This window comes from Corythoichthys intestinalis, chromosome 8, assembly GCF_030265065.1.
Source record: "Corythoichthys intestinalis isolate RoL2023-P3 chromosome 8, ASM3026506v1, whole genome shotgun sequence".
Taxonomy (NCBI): domain Eukaryota; kingdom Metazoa; phylum Chordata; class Actinopteri; order Syngnathiformes; family Syngnathidae; genus Corythoichthys; species Corythoichthys intestinalis.
Window position 1 is genome coordinate 7,818,834 of NC_080402.1, and position 17,222 is coordinate 7,836,055.

At 35.5% G+C, this 17,222-nt stretch overlaps 1 protein-coding gene across 1 annotated transcript in view; it reads left to right on the forward strand.

Moving 5' to 3' along the window:
* abcg2d (ATP binding cassette subfamily G member 2 (JR blood group)) overlaps positions 1-17,222 on the forward strand; it is a 34,596-nt gene that overhangs the window by 2,937 nt on the left and 14,437 nt on the right. The window contains exons 2-7 of the mRNA XM_057843340.1: positions 4,076-4,298; positions 9,874-9,933; positions 10,666-10,780; positions 13,213-13,365; positions 16,061-16,218; positions 16,282-16,433. Coding sequence (XP_057699323.1) covers positions 4,084-4,298; positions 9,874-9,933; positions 10,666-10,780; positions 13,213-13,365; positions 16,061-16,218; positions 16,282-16,433 — 853 coding nt within the window. The 5' untranslated portion in view covers positions 4,076-4,083. The remainder of the gene's footprint in view (positions 1-4,075; positions 4,299-9,873; positions 9,934-10,665; positions 10,781-13,212; positions 13,366-16,060; positions 16,219-16,281; positions 16,434-17,222) is intronic.

The window sequence follows — 17,222 nt, forward strand, 5'->3', positions numbered from 1 at the left end:
GCTGAAAATTAGTCTATTAGGCTTATTTTCAGCTAGCTATTTTTTTACGTTAAGGAGTCTGAGTGAGTAAAACTTACTTGAAGCACTGGCAGATAATTTCACTTATTTCTAGTAGATTTACACTGAAAACGAGGGAATTTAATCTTAATTATTGTGTCAGATTATTCCATTTATTTTACGTAAATATTACTATTCGTTCTTCTTTAGCCGATACAGCTAAATGTTGGTCATTTTTCACCTATACCAAGACAAATTAGATTTCTAATAATGTTTTGAACAATATCTAATCTTGAGTTAAGAACATTTCTGACAAGCTTTAAAAAAATAATAATAATAAAAATTAAATACCGGTATACTAATTTATTGCTTAAAATGAGTCTATTAGGCTTATTTTCAGCTAGCTCTTTTTTTTTATGTTAAGGAGTCTAAGTGAGTAAAATTTACTTTAAACACTGGCAGATAATTTCACTTACTGTATTTCTAGTAGATTTACACTGAAAACGAAAGAATTTAATCTTAATTATTGTGTCAGATTATTCCATTTATTTTACAGAAATATTACTATTTTTTCTTCTTGAGCCCATACAGCTAAATGTTGGTCATTTCTCACCTATACCAAGACAAATTTGCTTTCAAATAATGTTTTGAACAATATCTAATCTTGAATTAAGAACATTTCTGACAAGCTTGAAAAAAAAAAAAAAAAAAATTAATGCTAATTTAAAATTAGTCTATTCGGTTTATTTTCAGCTAGCTATTTTTTTTTATGTTAAGGAGTATAAGTGAGTAAAATTTACTTGAAGCTTTCAGCTAGCTATTTTTTTTTATGATAAGGAGTATAAGTGAGTAAAATTTACTTGAAGCACTGGCATATAATTCCACTTATTTCTAGTAGATTTACACTGAAAACCAGGGAATTTAATCTTAGTTATTGTGTCAGATTATTCCATTTATTTTACGTAAATATTACTATTCGTTCTTTTTTAGCCCATACAGCTAAATGTTGGTCATTTTTCACCTATACAAAGACAAATTTGCTTTCAAATAATGTTTTGAACAATATCTAATCTTGAATTAAGAACATTTCTGATAAACAAACTGTTTTTCAGAATAATTATACTAATTTATTTCTTAAAATTAGTCTGTTAGGCTTGTTTTCAGCTAACTGTTTCAAGAAATCTGAGTAAAATTTACTTGAAGCACTGGCAGATAATTTCACTTATTTCTAGTAAATTTACACTGAAAACCAGGGAATTTAACTAGTTTTAAGGAGGTGTGTTTTTGCAGTGTATATAACATCTTAATCAGATTATTTTTCTTTAATTGAGTCAAATAATTTCCCCATCTGGTTTTGAGTGTTAAAGACTAGGTAATAGATTATTGTGTCAGATTATTTCACTTACTTTAATAGATATTGCTATTTGTTCTTAATATGCCCATTTATCCTCAAAGTTATTAAGTCATTGTTCATTTAAATCAAGAAAAACTTGCATTCAAATAATGTTATAAACAATATCTATTCTTGAACTAACATTTCTGACATTTCAAAACTTTTTTTTTAGATTAAATATACCAATTTATTGCTTATAATAAGACTTAATTATATTTTCAGATAGCTGTTTTTCTTATTCCAAGAAATCTAAGTGAGGAAAATTTACTTGAAGCACTGGCAGACAATTTCAATCATTTCTAGTAGATTTACACTGAAAATGAGGAAATTTAACTAGTTTTAAGAAGGTGGGTTTTTGAAAATTTGCAGTCAGATTATTCCATTTACTGTAATTAAATATGACTATTTGTTCTTAAGACCATGCATCTAAAAGTTGGTCATTTTTCGCCTGAATTAAGAAAAAATTGCATTCAAATAATGTTTTGAACAATATATATATTGTTGAATTTAAACATTTCCGTCAAACAAGCTTTTTTTTTTTAAGATTAAATTAACTAATTTTTTAATTATTATTATTATTATTATTATTATTTTTAATAGTCTATTTTTCTTATTTTAAGAAATCGAAGTGAGTAAAAAAATTCTTTCTCTTGTTTTGTTTTACTATTTGTTCTTATTATACCCATACGTACATCATTTTTCACCTAAATCAAGACGAATTTGGGTAACACTTTATAATAACTGCCTGTTACAACTAGTTTATACATCATTAACAAACTGTTTATAAATATTTAACATTGACTCGTTAAAAGTTTGTTAAGCCTTTATGATGATGCCTCAGGGTTATTGTTAGGGTTAGGGTTAGCATGCGTGTTTCTATGCATCAAACAAAATGTTCAATATTTTATCTGTGGTGTTTCTTTGCTAAAGTACAGCACACAGAGTCTTGGGGTGCAAAAAAATTTATATTTTAAATATTACATCAAATTTCTGTACAAGAACTTGTTCAACCTATTTTCTGTTCTTCAAAGTTTAGAAGATGTAATATATTAAGTATTAGTCATAAGTTTATATTTGTTATTGGGACGTTATTCTAAAGTTTAACTTATTCCTCATTTATTAACAGTTCAAGAAATGAGGAGTAGTTGCACTTTAGAATAACATCACAATAACAAACTATCAACTGATACTTAATAAGTCATTAGTAAGTTACTAATAGTTTTTTAATAGTATATTACTAATTTATAAGGTGTAGGTATAAATTATATACATTTAACAAGTCATTTGTTCTATAAGGCCTCCTTATAAATGCTTAACAAACTGTTAACAAACACAAGTCAACAATAAATGATTTATTAATAGTTTGCTAATGATCTATTAAGTAGTTATAACAGATGTTATTATAAAGCGTTTCCGAAATTTGCCTTCAAATACAATAACAATATATATTCTTGAATTAAGAACATTTCTGACATTTCTAAGCTTTTTTTTAAGATTAAATATTCTTATTGTTTAAAATGAGTCTGTTAAGATTATTTTCAGCTAGCTATTTCAAGAAATATGAGTAAAATTTACTATTTACTGGCAGATAATTTCACTTATTTCTAGCAGATTTACTCTGAAAATGAGGGAATTTAACTCGTTTTAAGGAGGTGTTTTTGCAGTGCACAAATGCAACCCCCACCTGCAAAAAAACCTGAAAAATTAAAATAATTACAGGTTTTAAAAATAATAGAAAATAAAATATATTGAAAATAAACAAATTATATTGAAAACAGATTTTAAAAAATATTAAAATATTATATTGTCTAGTCCTGCAACGATTAATCAATTAACTCGAGTATTCGATTAGAAAAAAAATTTTTTGAATTAAATTTTGTTGCTTCGAGTATTCGTTTAATTAAAGTGGCTTTGTAAATGGTTTATTTTGAAAATGTTTGCATTTAGTTTTATTGATTAGGGTGGATCTGATCTGCCTCTTTTCACATGAGTGAATCCAACTGCTTCCTGTTAAGACCCACGTAAGTTTTTGTTTGAGCTAATGTTTTTTAATGCATTCATAATTTACTTTATAGGTATATTTTAGCTGTTTTGTGTGGGAATATGTGTCTGAACCATTTATTAATAGGATTGTAAAAAAAAAAAAAACTTTAGCATTTTATAAGATTTAAGCTAACGGGCTTTTTCTATGTAAATTAGCCAATTGTTCTTTTGTTGTACATAGATCCTCATTTAAAAAAAAATACTGTTTGAGGCTCAGGTATTTTAATTTTTCATGTTCCTTATCCGATTACTCGATTATTCGAACTAACTAGTCTATCGATAAATCGACTGCTAAAATATTCAATAGCTGCAGCCCTAATATTGTCCCGAAAAATATTTCCTTATTTTTCTTATAAAACATCCAAAATTGTCGTTTAAATACAGTATTTTAAAAATACATGAATTAAGTAGGCAACTTTCTGAAATCGATTCACACAAAAGCCTGCAAAACCCAGTGCTTCATTTTCTGGCGAAACGGATATTTGAGGTCCCGTTCAAGCAGCCTTCAAACTTAGGCAAACTTTTCTGCGATATTTTGTCAGATTGCGACTAAATTTGAACCACAAATGCTAGGCAAAGTTGATTTGACAAGTCATATCATCTATTTTCTATCATTTTTTTGTTGTCATTTTGTGGTGTTAGAATACAAAATGGAGCGAGGTTGTCACATCAACGTGGCCATGCTGGACGACACGGGCGGCAACGGCCTGGCTGGGTCCGGCATCGCCACGGTGACGGAGCCGGCGGCCAAGCAGCCGCACGGCTCTACCGTCAGCTTCCATGATGTACGCTACAAAGTCCACGTCCAGGGCGGCTTTTTCGGGAGGAAAACATCTAGCTCTCGACAGATTCTGATGGATATCAAGTTAGTACATGTTTTATGTTTGTACTATTAATGATATTTTTAAAAATTAATGAAAAATTTCATTTAGTTCCTTCATGGCTGTTTTTTGTGGCTTCATTTATTTTCGTAGCAGCCAAAAATATGTGTAAAATTGAATTCCTACTCACGTCAATAATTTTAATCATTTAGTAAATTTTGTGTGTAGAGAGAAAAAAAAATGTCGTTCAGTGCTGTCATATTTGTATGTGTTGTGTGAGTCGCTGTCATTTTTGTACCTGCATATTTTCACTTTCAACTTATTCAATTCAAAGCAATTTTTTTTAATTGTCAAATTTTAAAAAACATGTTTGTTTGTGTGCTTTTTGTCCTTTGTGAATGAAAGCATAACATTATTTTATAATTCCGTCATTTAAAAAAAAACTTCACTTTAATATTATTCACTAGAAACTTTGCTCCCGATCCGATCATTTTAGTTTGAGTATCTGCCGATCCCGATATTTCCCGATCCGATTGCTTTTTTTTGCTCCCGATTCAATTCCAATCATAACTGATAATTTTCCCCGATCATATACATTTTGGCAATGCATTAAGAAAAAAATGAATAAAACTCGGACAAATATATACGTTCAACATACAGTACATAAGTACTGTATTTGTTTATTATGACAATAAATCCTCAAGATGGCATTTACATGAATTACATTCTTTCTGTGAGAGGGATCCACGGATAGAAAGACTTGTAATTCTTAAAGGATAAATGTGACTTTGTATATTGTGACTAAATATTGCCATCTAGTGTATTTGTTGAGCTTTCAGTAAATGATACTGCAGCAATTTAACTGTCCTGCCCAAATGCATGATGGGAAGGGCAACCATGACTGTGCGTAGCGGCACCAATTGATATATCTTCTCTGCGTTGGGAAGTAACATAGGGTGTTAAGGAAAAGATCAACCACTACCGTTCTTCCCCACATTGCTTCCCACGATGTTTCTAATTGTTGAGAGAGGGATTTTAAGGCTTTAGCCAATTAAAAAGAGGCTCCAAAGACTGCCAAAATTCACTTTAGTCATTTTACGCTGCCTGTTAGCTCTATATAGGTAAAATGGCACCATTATAGATTGAACGCTACAATGCGTGAATGGGTCGTGCAGCGCATGCGTTAATTGCATTAAATATTATAACGTGATTAATTTTTAAAAAATTAATAACCGCCGTGTACGCGATAAATTTGATAGCTCTACTTTAAGCCAAAACTAAAGACTCTGGATGAATGTAAGACATTTTGTTTGTAACGTTAAATACAAATAGAAAACGATTTAATTGAAAAATATATATATATTAAAAAAAAGGCATGTCCGATATTTTTTGGCCGATTCCAATACTTAGAAAATGACGTGATCGGACCGATCAAGATACGGATCTAAGATCCGCCCAGTTGATTTGGGGACATTTCAGGGACACGTGCTGTTGATATCAGGTGACTTCCTGTTGATTTGGGCACACAGGTTATTTTGTAGCTATTTATAATGAATGGGAAATTTGGACTTGCATAGGTGTCAATGGCATCCCATTAGAAATGAATGGGAAAGTTTTTTGCGAATTTTGGAGGAACTGTAAGTTTTTGGCAAATTCTGTATTCATCGTATATGCCCTTTATGGTCCTGGAATTTTTGATGTGTAAATTATGCGATTTGGTCAAAAATTGTTGGACGAGACATATCTTGGGAAAAAAAAAAATCTTTTTCAATAAAGTTTATTTTTTTGTTAATAGTTTACTACTTTACTACTAATACTAGTATTAGTAATTTAGTACTTTAATTACTAAACAGTGTTTCCCTCTCATACTTTGAAGTATTGTGTTTTCTTGTGGTAGCTTTAGAGCAGATTGTTGATCTGTTGACCACATTAGACACTTAGCGTATTTAAAACACCCTTATTTGATATTACTACGCTTCAGTATTTTCTTAAGGCATCTTTAGTACGTTCTGCCTGTATGCATCTAAACTAGGGCTGTCAAACAATTGAAATTTTTAATCGAGTTAATTACTGCTTAAAAATTAATTAATCGTAATTAATCGCAATTCTAATCATCTATAAAATATGCCATATTTTTCTGTAAATTATTGTTGGAATGGAAAGATAAGACACAAGACGGATATATACATTCAACATACGGTACATAAGTACTGTATTTGTTTATTATAACAATAAATCAACAAGATGGCATGAACATTATTAACATTCTCTTAAAGTGATCCATGGATAGAAAGACTTGTAGTTCTTAAAAGATAAATGTTAGTACAAGTTATAGAAATTTTATATTAAAACCCCTCTTAATGTTTTCGTTTTATTAAAATTTGTAAAATTTTCAATCAAAAAATAAACTAGATGAAAAAACTGTCCGTTTTAAATAAAACACCCGAACATTTTTAGGTTTTCTTATTTTAATGAGGATAGAATGCAAACAATGACAGAAGGGGGGAAATAAATAAGTGAACCATCACATTTAATATTTTGTAGCACCCCCTTTGGCAGCAAGAACTTCAACCAGACGCTTCCTGTAGCTGCAGATCAGTCTGGTACATCGATCAGGACTAATCTTGGCCCATTCTTCTCTACAAAACTGCTGTAGAATAGACTCCTAGACTATACTGTACATTACTGTACAGTGTACTGTGTGTAATGTTTCCCATGCAAGAATGAATTATTCCTTGCATTAATCATATGATATTAAGCATGGTTTCTTGCCTATAATCTCTCGGCGAAGTCGCCGTCTGCCAGGGGACGGCATTAAAACGCCGTCACGTGACCCGTGCGCTGAAGCTTTTCATTCCATTTTTTTGTGTGTGTGTGTGTGTGTGTTCAGTCGGCGCTCGATGAACTCATTGGCCACGAACACACTTTAATGAGATTCAATTCAACTGGATCAAAAATACGGCTTTATCGAGGCGGATTAATCCTTCTTTAGCCACAACAAATTCATGGAAATTTAGTCCATGGAGACGTCTGAATTTTGTCACATTGTTTGACTCAAAAATGTGAAAAATCAATAAAATAATGAATAAATAAATAAGCTATAAAAGATACATTTAAAAAATATGTTCGAATAATTAAAATACATACGTTTTTTGTGTTAGCTTTTTTATTCAATTTTTTAAAATTATCCAAACATATCAAAACACAAACAAATAAATTATTCAAATTGATATATAAAATAATTTATAAATATATAATTAACTAATTTAATCAAATATTTTTAAATCATTAAATAAATAACAAATAAGTACAAACAAATTAATAGTAAATAAATAAAAGAAATACAGTCCAAAGAAATTATTATCAATAAATAATCAGTCCGCATTAAAATTTAATTAAATCGAAAACAATGTGAATAACTACAGTGGGGCAAATAAGTATTTAGTCAACCACCAACTGTGCAAGTTCTCCTACTTGAAAAGATTAGAGAGGCTTGTAATTGTCAACATGGGTAAACCTCAACCATGAGAGACAGAATGTGGGGAAAAAAAACAGAAGATCACATGCTTGATTTTTAAAGAATTTATTTCCAAATTAGAGTGGAAAATAAGTATTTGGTCACCTACAAACAAGCAATATTTCTGGCTGTCAAAGAGGTCTAACTTCTTCTAACGAGGTCTAATGAGGCGCCACTCGTTACCTGTATTAATGGCACCTGTTTTAACTCATTATCGGTATAAAAGACACCTGTCCACAACCTGATCCACCCCCATACTTCACAGTGGGTATGAGGTGCTTTTCAGCATGCGCATCTTTCGTGGCACACCAGACCCACTTAGAGTGTTTGTTGCCAAAAAGCTCAATCTTGGTCTCATCTGACCAAAGCACACGATCCCAGGCTTCAACTGGGACCGAGGCGTGCCACTAAAGATGCGCATGCTGAAAAGCACCTCATACCCACTGTGAAGTATGGGGGTGGGTCAGTGATGCTGTGGGGCTGTTTCGCTTCCAAAGGCCCTGGGAACCTTGTTAGGGTGCACGGCATCATGAATAATTTGAAATACAGTGGTACCTCTACATACGATCGCTTCGACACACGAACTTTTCGACATCCGACGTAAAATTTGACTCGCCATTTGTTTCTATATCCGACGACATGCTCAAAATACGACGACAAAGGCAGCACCGCAGACGAATGCACGGCGGATTTTCTTGTGTGACAAATCAACACTGGTTTCAGAAAAGGTTGGTACAGGTGGTGAAACAAGGAAAAAGTTGACGCTTACCTTCTAAATGAAGATGCAAATGACAGAAAAATATGAGCGTAGGGTGGGCATCCGTGAAATGGCTCAACAATACGTCTCCACGGTCCTCCTCCGACCATCGTTCGCCAGTCTTTATAAGTTAAGCTGACAATTCTTATTGTGGTAACATCTCCAGAGAAATCGCCAACTTCGCCACGTTTTTATCATTTATTTCACAACTTATTCAAAACAAAAACACCTTCTGTCTGCCGCAATTGACGTGTTCTCAAGAAAACATTCAAAGTGAAAGTGAAACTCAAGCTCACGGGTCTGTCTCTGGCAGTCAGCCCCGCGGTGCGTTCAGGGTCAGCAAAAAACGTCCGCCACATTAGAACCCGATTCGTTACATTAATACAGGAATTATTATTATTATTATTATTATTATTATTATTATTATTATTATTATTCCGATTTTGATTTATAATTTATTTGTTTTGCTATGTGTAATTGCCATTTGTAATAGTACCAGCAGTATTTTTTAAGGATTTAGTGAAGGTTTTTGGGCTGTGGAACGAATTAATGGAATTATAATGTATTTCTATGGGAAAATCCTGCTCGACATACGACCATTTCGATTTACAAACAAGGTCCTGGAACGGATTAACTTCGTATGTAGAGGTACCACTGTACCAGGACATTTTAAATCAAAATCTGTTGCCCTCTGGCCGAAAGCTGAGGATGGGTCGTCACTGGGTTTTTCAGCAAGACAATGACCGTAAACATATGGCCAAATCTACACAGAAATGGTTCACCAGACACAAAATCAAGCTGCTCCCATGGCCATCTCAGTCCCCAGACCTTGTTTTGTTGGCAAAAGGGGGTTGTACAAAGTATTAACACCAGGGGTACTAATAATTGTGACACACATTATTTGATGTCAAATAATTATTTCTTTATGTGGGATTTTTTCCCCACTGAACCAATGCACTTGTATTGAAGGTTGGATTTTTCTCTTTTTTCCATTAAGGTCCCATATTATTTGAATTTGTAAAAAAATTATTAGAAGCTAAAAACCACATCTTTTTCAGGGGTGCCAATAATTATAGAGGGCACTGTACTTATTTGCCCCACTGTAAATACTATACAAAAACTACATTAAAATATGTAAATATAGTAGTAAATCTTATCTTTTTTTTAATCAGCATTGGCGGTCTAATCCATTTCACATGGGAAGCAACTCTCCCCAGTTTAAAGAATTGGACATCTATTGGCGTCAACTCAATAGTACTGAAACATGGTCATTCATGCAGCTAAAATAAAAAAACAAGTGTTTAGCATTCTGTTCTCTTCTATTATACTTTATTTTGTTCTGCAGCGGCATCATGAGGCCAGGCCTGAACGCGATTCTCGGACCGACTGGAAGCGGAAAGTCATCGTGAGTAGTGAACACAAATTTTTTTTTTTTTTTTAAACGCACCAAGGGCGTAGGTTTGCATAGGGATGGTAGGGACATAACACTGCCAATTTTTCAGGATGCTCAAATTGTCCCTACCAACTTTTAAGCAACCTTATTTGCATTATACAGTATATAGAGTTCAAATTTTGTAATGATAGAATCGACCCTACCATTATTAAGTGAGTTATTTACATTATATTCAGACTTACATTTATCCCTTTTCACTTGCTGAACGTGCCGGTCCATTCCTTCCCAAACGAATGTTTGAGTTGAAGCCCCCTGTCCCATCACAAAGACACCAATACTCGAATAGCCACAACAGATTCATGTCGACAACATGCCGCCTCCTCCGCCCCTTTCGAAGAGGAGGGATATTAGAAGTTTTATTTTCGGCCAGCAGCAGCCACTGTAAGTCATGTAAAAAGACATCAATGCTGTGGAAGTGGGGGACAAACCACCAATTTTGCTACTGAAAGTCTGACCTGCATCAGAGTTAGAATAACATTAAACTTGCCAACCTGCAAAACTACTGTTGTCAGGCCAGCTCTCACAAGGAACAACAAAGTCAAGCTAACCGTCCCTTATTCAGATCGTTTGCATTATGTGCATTACGGTTATATTGTCCCTACCGATGTTGAGACCAAACCTACGCCCTAGAAACACACACACAAACGTACACTGAACTGATATTTTTGATGGTTTTTTGACAAGGTTTTTGGACATTCTCGCCGCGAGGAAGGACCCTTCCGGCCTTTCAGGGGAGGTCCTGATCGATGGGGCGCCGCAACCGCCTAACTTCAAGTGTTTGTCAGGCTACGTGGTCCAGGTAGTTTTTCTAATTAGTTTTTAGATGTTATTTTTAGGTATTAACTAGGGCTGTCAAACGATTAAAATTTTTAATCGAGTTAATTACAGCTTAAAAATTAATTAATCGTAATTAATCGCAATTCAAACCGTCTATAAAATATGCCATATTTTTCTGTAAATTATATATATATTCTGTAAAATAAATTGTTGGAATGGAAAGATAAGACACAAGATGGATATATACATTCAACATACGGTACATAAGGATTGTAGTGGGCATTTCACTCTACTGTCATTTAAATCTGTCTATGCTGTCCTCACTCCGAAGCGTCTACTTTTTCCAAAGCTAGACAGCTTGTGAACGACGCCTTAATAATTCTTCTTCCTTTTTCATCTGATTTATTAATAAAATGGCCTCAAACCATTGTCCTCTTTAGACCGTCGTAAAACTACAAAATAAAAGTACACAAGCATTGGATTAGCAACAACGTTAGCTTAGCACGCTATACAGGTTCACTAAACATAAACAAAAAGCGTCTCATACAAAAAATATAACATTTCGCTTACTAACATAATATGTACATTCTTTACAACAACCATACTTACGGACAAATCTTGTCCAAGGATCATATAAGCACAACATTATCAGCCCGAGACGTCGTGCAGCCATAATGAACTGGTAAGAAAACAATAAACCATGTCGCAAAGCGACCACAAGAGTTCGCTGTTGGACAGCATAAAAAGCCTTGCTGTAAAACTTACCAAAAGGCAGAATACTTTCTGAGCGGGACATGTGTGTTAATTGCGTCAAATATTTTAACGTGATTAATTAAAAAAAATTAATTACCGCGAGTTAACGCGATAATTTTGACAGCCCTAGTATTAACTCATTAGCTGTCATTGACGGCGATAGACCATCCTTCACCATCAAAGGCAGAGAAACATGATTTGGCAGTGTCAGCATTCCCAGTTGAAATTTGAAATTTTATTTGCTGGTAATGAGTGCAGGGCTACAAGCAACAAAATGATCTAGAATTACCGGTAGGCCCCAGGTTACGAGTCCTACGACGCACCCTATTTACGTGATTTCGACTTTACGATGACAGTCGTTTTTAGGTTTTAGTTGCGTAAACAGTACCTTATTTGACCTCATAGTATCTTATTTTTTTATGTTATTTGATTAATATTATGATCTTTGGCTAAATGGATTATAATGTTGACATTTTGTTTCGTGATGCATTCTTTATTTTGGCGCAGGAAGTGTAGAGCTGGTAGTATTTTCTCACCAAAGTAATGAACGTATGTACACACGAAGGAGAACATATTTGTACACACGAGGAAGAGCACATTTGCACCTATGAAGAAATTGCGCAGCCGAGTGACGGAGAGGGGGAGAGAAAGATAGCTTAGCTCGGTGTGTAGCTGGGATTTAGCTCCAATGTTTGGCGAGGACAGTACATTGACGTATAATGCATGTTTTTGGATAGTTATTTTGAGATTTAGGGGGTAATTAGGGGTACTTCAAGGGTTCATCTCAATTTCTGTGGAAATTTGGGTTACGTTGCCAGCGTAGTAACGAAACTCGTTCGTAACCCAGGCACTACTTGTAACAGCATATGACAAAAAAAATATTATTTTACTGAAACAAACTTTCCAGAGAGAACAAAAAGTCAAGAAAATTACAATCAAGATTGCTCAATTTATCAAATTGGAGTATTTTTTTTTTTATATATAAATTTAAGAAGATGATGATGTAAAACAAAATACTAAAATTCAACATACTGTTTCTACTTCTACAATTTTGACCCCGGAAAGCCAATAGAGAGGCACTGTATTAGTGACTATCTCCATCTAGTGTTGAAGTTGAGAAGTGCAACAGAATGTAGGCTGAACTTCAAGCTTCTTGTGCAAAAATCCAGCACCCACTTGGCCCTTTCTGGAATCGGTTTGACACCTATGCCCTAAACAAATGGCCAAATCTACACAGAAATGGTTCACCAGACACAAAATCAAGCTCCTCCCATGGCAATCTCAGTCCCCAGACCTTGTTTTGTTGGCAAAAGGGGGTTGTACAAAGTATTAACACCAGGAGTGCTAATATTTGTGACACACATTGCTTGATGTCAAATAATTTTTTTCTTTATGTGGGATTTTTTCCCCCACTGAATAAACACACTTGTATTGAGGGTTGGATTTTTCTCTTTTTTCCATTAAGGTCCCATATAATTTTAATTTAAAAAACACATCTTAACCAGGGGTGCCAATAATTATGGAGGGCACTGTCCATAATAGAAAAAACTGGCTAGTGAGCTAGTGAGCCGTAGTTTGGACACTGATTTAAAGCAAACTTGTTAGGTACCATCAAGGTGGCACGATATGAAAAAAACTCGTGATCATTTTTTGGGCCTTATCAGGATGTCTTCTTACTTACCTGTTGTTCTTCTATTGCAGGAGGACGTGGTCATGGGTACATTAACAGTGCGGGAAAATCTCCGTTTCTCCGCCGCCTTGCGTCTTCCCGCATGCGTGTCAGAGCGTGAAAAAGAGTTGCGCGTCAACCGCCTCATCACGGAACTGGGTCTTGCCAAAGTAGCCAACTGCAAGGTGAACCACCATAGAGGGATCCGTTCCAGAGATGCGTTATCGTTAGGGTTTTTCCGATCATGTTTTTTTGCTCCCAATCCGATCCTGATCGTTTTAGTTTGAGTATCTACCAATCCCGATATTTCCCGATCCGATTGTTTTTTTTTTTGCTCCCGATTCAATTCCAATCATTCCCGATAATTTTTCCCGATCATATACATTTTGGCAATGCGTTAAGAAAAAAATGAATAAAACTCGGGCGAATATATACATTCAACATACAGTACATAAGTACTGTATTTGTTTATTATGACAATAAGTCCTCATGATGGCATTTACATTATTAACATTCTTTCTGTGAGAGAGAACAACGGATAGAAAGACTTGTGACTTTGTATATTGTGACTAAATATTGCCATTTAGTGTATTTGTTGAGCTTGCAGTAAATGATACTGTGGCCATGCCCAAATGCATGATGGGAAGTAGAACCATTATTGTGCGTAGTGCTACCAATTAATATATATCTTCTCTGCGTTGGGAAATAACATAAGGTGTTAAGAAAAAGATCAATTGCTACCTTGCTTCCCCACATTGCTTGCCATGATATTTCTAATCGTAGGGAGAGGGATTGTAAGGCTTTAGCCAATTAAAAAAAGGCTTCATAGGCTGCCAAAATTCACTGTACTCATTTTACGCTGCCTTTTATCTCTCTATATAGGTAAAATGGCGCCATTACAGATTGAGTGCGACAATGCGTGAGTGGGTCATGCAGCGCATGCATTAATTGCGTTAAATATTTTAACGTGATACATTTTTTTAAAAATTAATTACCATCGTTATTGGGATAAATCTGATAACCCTCCCTTAAGCCTAAAGACTGGATGAGTGTAACATATTATGTCTGTAACGTTAAATACACTTAGAAAATGATTTAATTAAAAAAAGAAATATACAGTGCCTTACAAAAGTATTCGGCCCCCTTGAATCTTGCAACCTTTCGCCACATTTCAGGCTTCAAACATAAAGATATGAAATTTAATTTTTTTGTCAAGAATCAACAACAAGTGGGACACACTCGTGAAGTGGAACAACATTTATTGGATAATTTAAACTTTTTTAGCAAATAAAAAACTGAAAAGTGGGGCGTGCAATATTATTCGGCCCCTTTACTTTCAGTGCAGCAAACTCACTCCAGAAGTTCAGTGATCTCTGAATGATCCAATGTTGTCCTAAATGACAGATGATGATAAATAGAATCCACCTGTGTGTAATCAAGTCTCCGTATAAATGCACCTGCTCTGTGATAGTCTCAGGGTTCTGTTTAAAGTGCAGAGAGCATTATGAAAACCAAGGAACACACCAGGCAGGTCCGAGATACTGTTGTGGAGAAGTTTAAAGCCGGATTTGGATACGAAAAGATTTCCCAAGCTTTAAACATCTCAAGGAGCACTGTGCAAGCCATCATATTGAAATGGAAGGAGCATCAGACCACTGCAAATCTACCAAGACCCGGCCGTCCTTCCAAACTTTCTTCTCAAACAAGGAGAAAACTGATCAGAGATGCAGCCAAGAGGCCCATGATCACTCTGGATGAACTGCAGAGATCTACAGCTGAGGTGGGAGAGTCTGTCCATAGGACAACAATCAGTCGTACACTGCACAAATCTGGCCTTCATGGAAGAGTGGCAAGAAGAAAGCCATTTCTCAAAGATATCCATAAAAAGTCTTGTTTAAAGTTTGCCACAAGCCAACTGGGAGACACATCAAACATGTGGAAGAAGGTGCTCTGGTCAGATGAAACCAAAATTGAACTTTTTGGCCACAATGCAAAACGATATGTTTGGCGTAAAAGCAACACAGCTCATCACCCTGAACACACCATCCCCACTGTCAAACATGGTGGTGGCAGCATCATGGTTTGGGCCTGCTTTTCTTCAGCAGGGACAGGGAAGATGGTTAAAATTGACGGGAAGATGGATGCAGCCAAATACACGAACATTCTGGAAGAAAACCTGTTGGTATCTGCACAAGACCTGAGACTGGGACGGAGATTTATCTTCCAAAAGGACAATGATCCAAAACATAAAGCCAAATCTACAATGAAATGATTCAAAAATAAACGTATCCAGGTGTTAGAATGGCCAAGTCAAAGTCCAGACCTGAATCCAATCGAGAATCTGTGGAAAGAGCTGAAGACTGCTGTTCACAAACACTCTCCATCCTACCTCACTGAGCTCGAGCTGTTTTGCAAGGAAGAATGGGCAAGAATGTCAGTCTCTCGATGTGCAAAACTGATAGAAACATACCCCAAACGACTTGCAGCTGTAATTGGAACAAAAGGTGGCGCTACAAAGTATTAACGCAAGGGGGCCGAATAATATTGCACGCCCCACTTTTCAGTTTTTTATTTGTTAAAAAAGTTTAAATTATCCAATAAATTTTGTTCCACTTCACGATTGTGTCCCACTTATTGTTGATTCTTGACAAAAAAATAAAATTTTATATCTTTATGTTTGAAGCCTGAAATGTGGCGAAAGGTTGCAAGGTTCAAGGGGGCCGAATATTTTTGCAAGGCACTGTATATTAAAAACAGGCATGGCCGATATTTTTTTGCCGATTCCAATACTTTGAAAATGACGTGATCCGATCGATCGGGATGCTAATCGATCGGGACATCTCTAGTTATCGTTGAATTTTTCAATTGCGTTCGTCCCAGGTTGGCGCACAGATGACTCGCGGCATCTCGGGCGGCGAGAGGAAGCGTACCAACATCGGGATGGAGCTCATCATCGATCCCCCCGTGCTCTTCTTGGACGAGCCCACCACGGGATTGGATGCTAGCACTGCTAACTCTGTCTTGCTGTTGCTGCGAAGGTAAGAACTGCAGCTATGCACGTATAGCTAGCTGATATTTGAAAATTGTTTCTATTTTGACAGGATGGCCAACCAAGGCAGAACTATCATCATGTCCATCCACCAGCCTCGCTACTCCATCTACAGACTCTTTGATTCGCTCACCTTGTTAGTCGGAGGCAAGATGGTGTACCACGGACCGGCGCCAAAAGCCTTGGACTACTTTGCAAACATCGGTGACCAATTTCTCCACTAGTCGTTCTTTTTGAACTAGAAACTGCAATTTCTGGAGAAATTACTATGGGGCTTTGCTGTGGTACATACAGATCTTTGACCCGCTCAGGTTGATTTGGGGACACTTCATGTTGAATTGGGGACATTTACGGGACACTTCCTGTTGATATCTGTTCAGGTACTGTACATGGCTGTCAATGGCATTGACTTACATATGCGTCAATGGGATCCAAGTACATTGGCATTAATAGAATTGACATACATGGCAGTCAATGCAATGTAAATGCCAATGGAAATGAATGGGAAATTTGGACGTCCATGGCCGTCAATGGCATAGACTTACAAATGCGTCAATGGAAATCATGTACATTGGCATCAATAGAATGGACACACATTGGCAACATGGGCGTCAATTCATTGTAAATGCCATTCGTAATTAATGGGAAATTTGGACATACATGGCCGTCAATGGCATCGACTTATATTTGCGTGAATGCAATCCAAGTACATTGGCATCAATAGAATGGACATACATGGCTGTCAATTGCATTGATGTGAATCGTCGTCAATGGCATCTGTGTACATGGGTGTCAGTGCAAAGTAAATGGCATTACAAATGAATAGGAAATTTGGACTCAAAAGGCTGTCAATGGCATCCCATTAGAAATGAATAGTACAGTTTTTGGGTATTTCTCGGGATTCATAGGTTTTTCTTCCAAATTCTGTATACAACTTTTATGCACTTCACTGTCCCGGAATTTATGATGTCCAAATTATTTGATTTGGTCAAA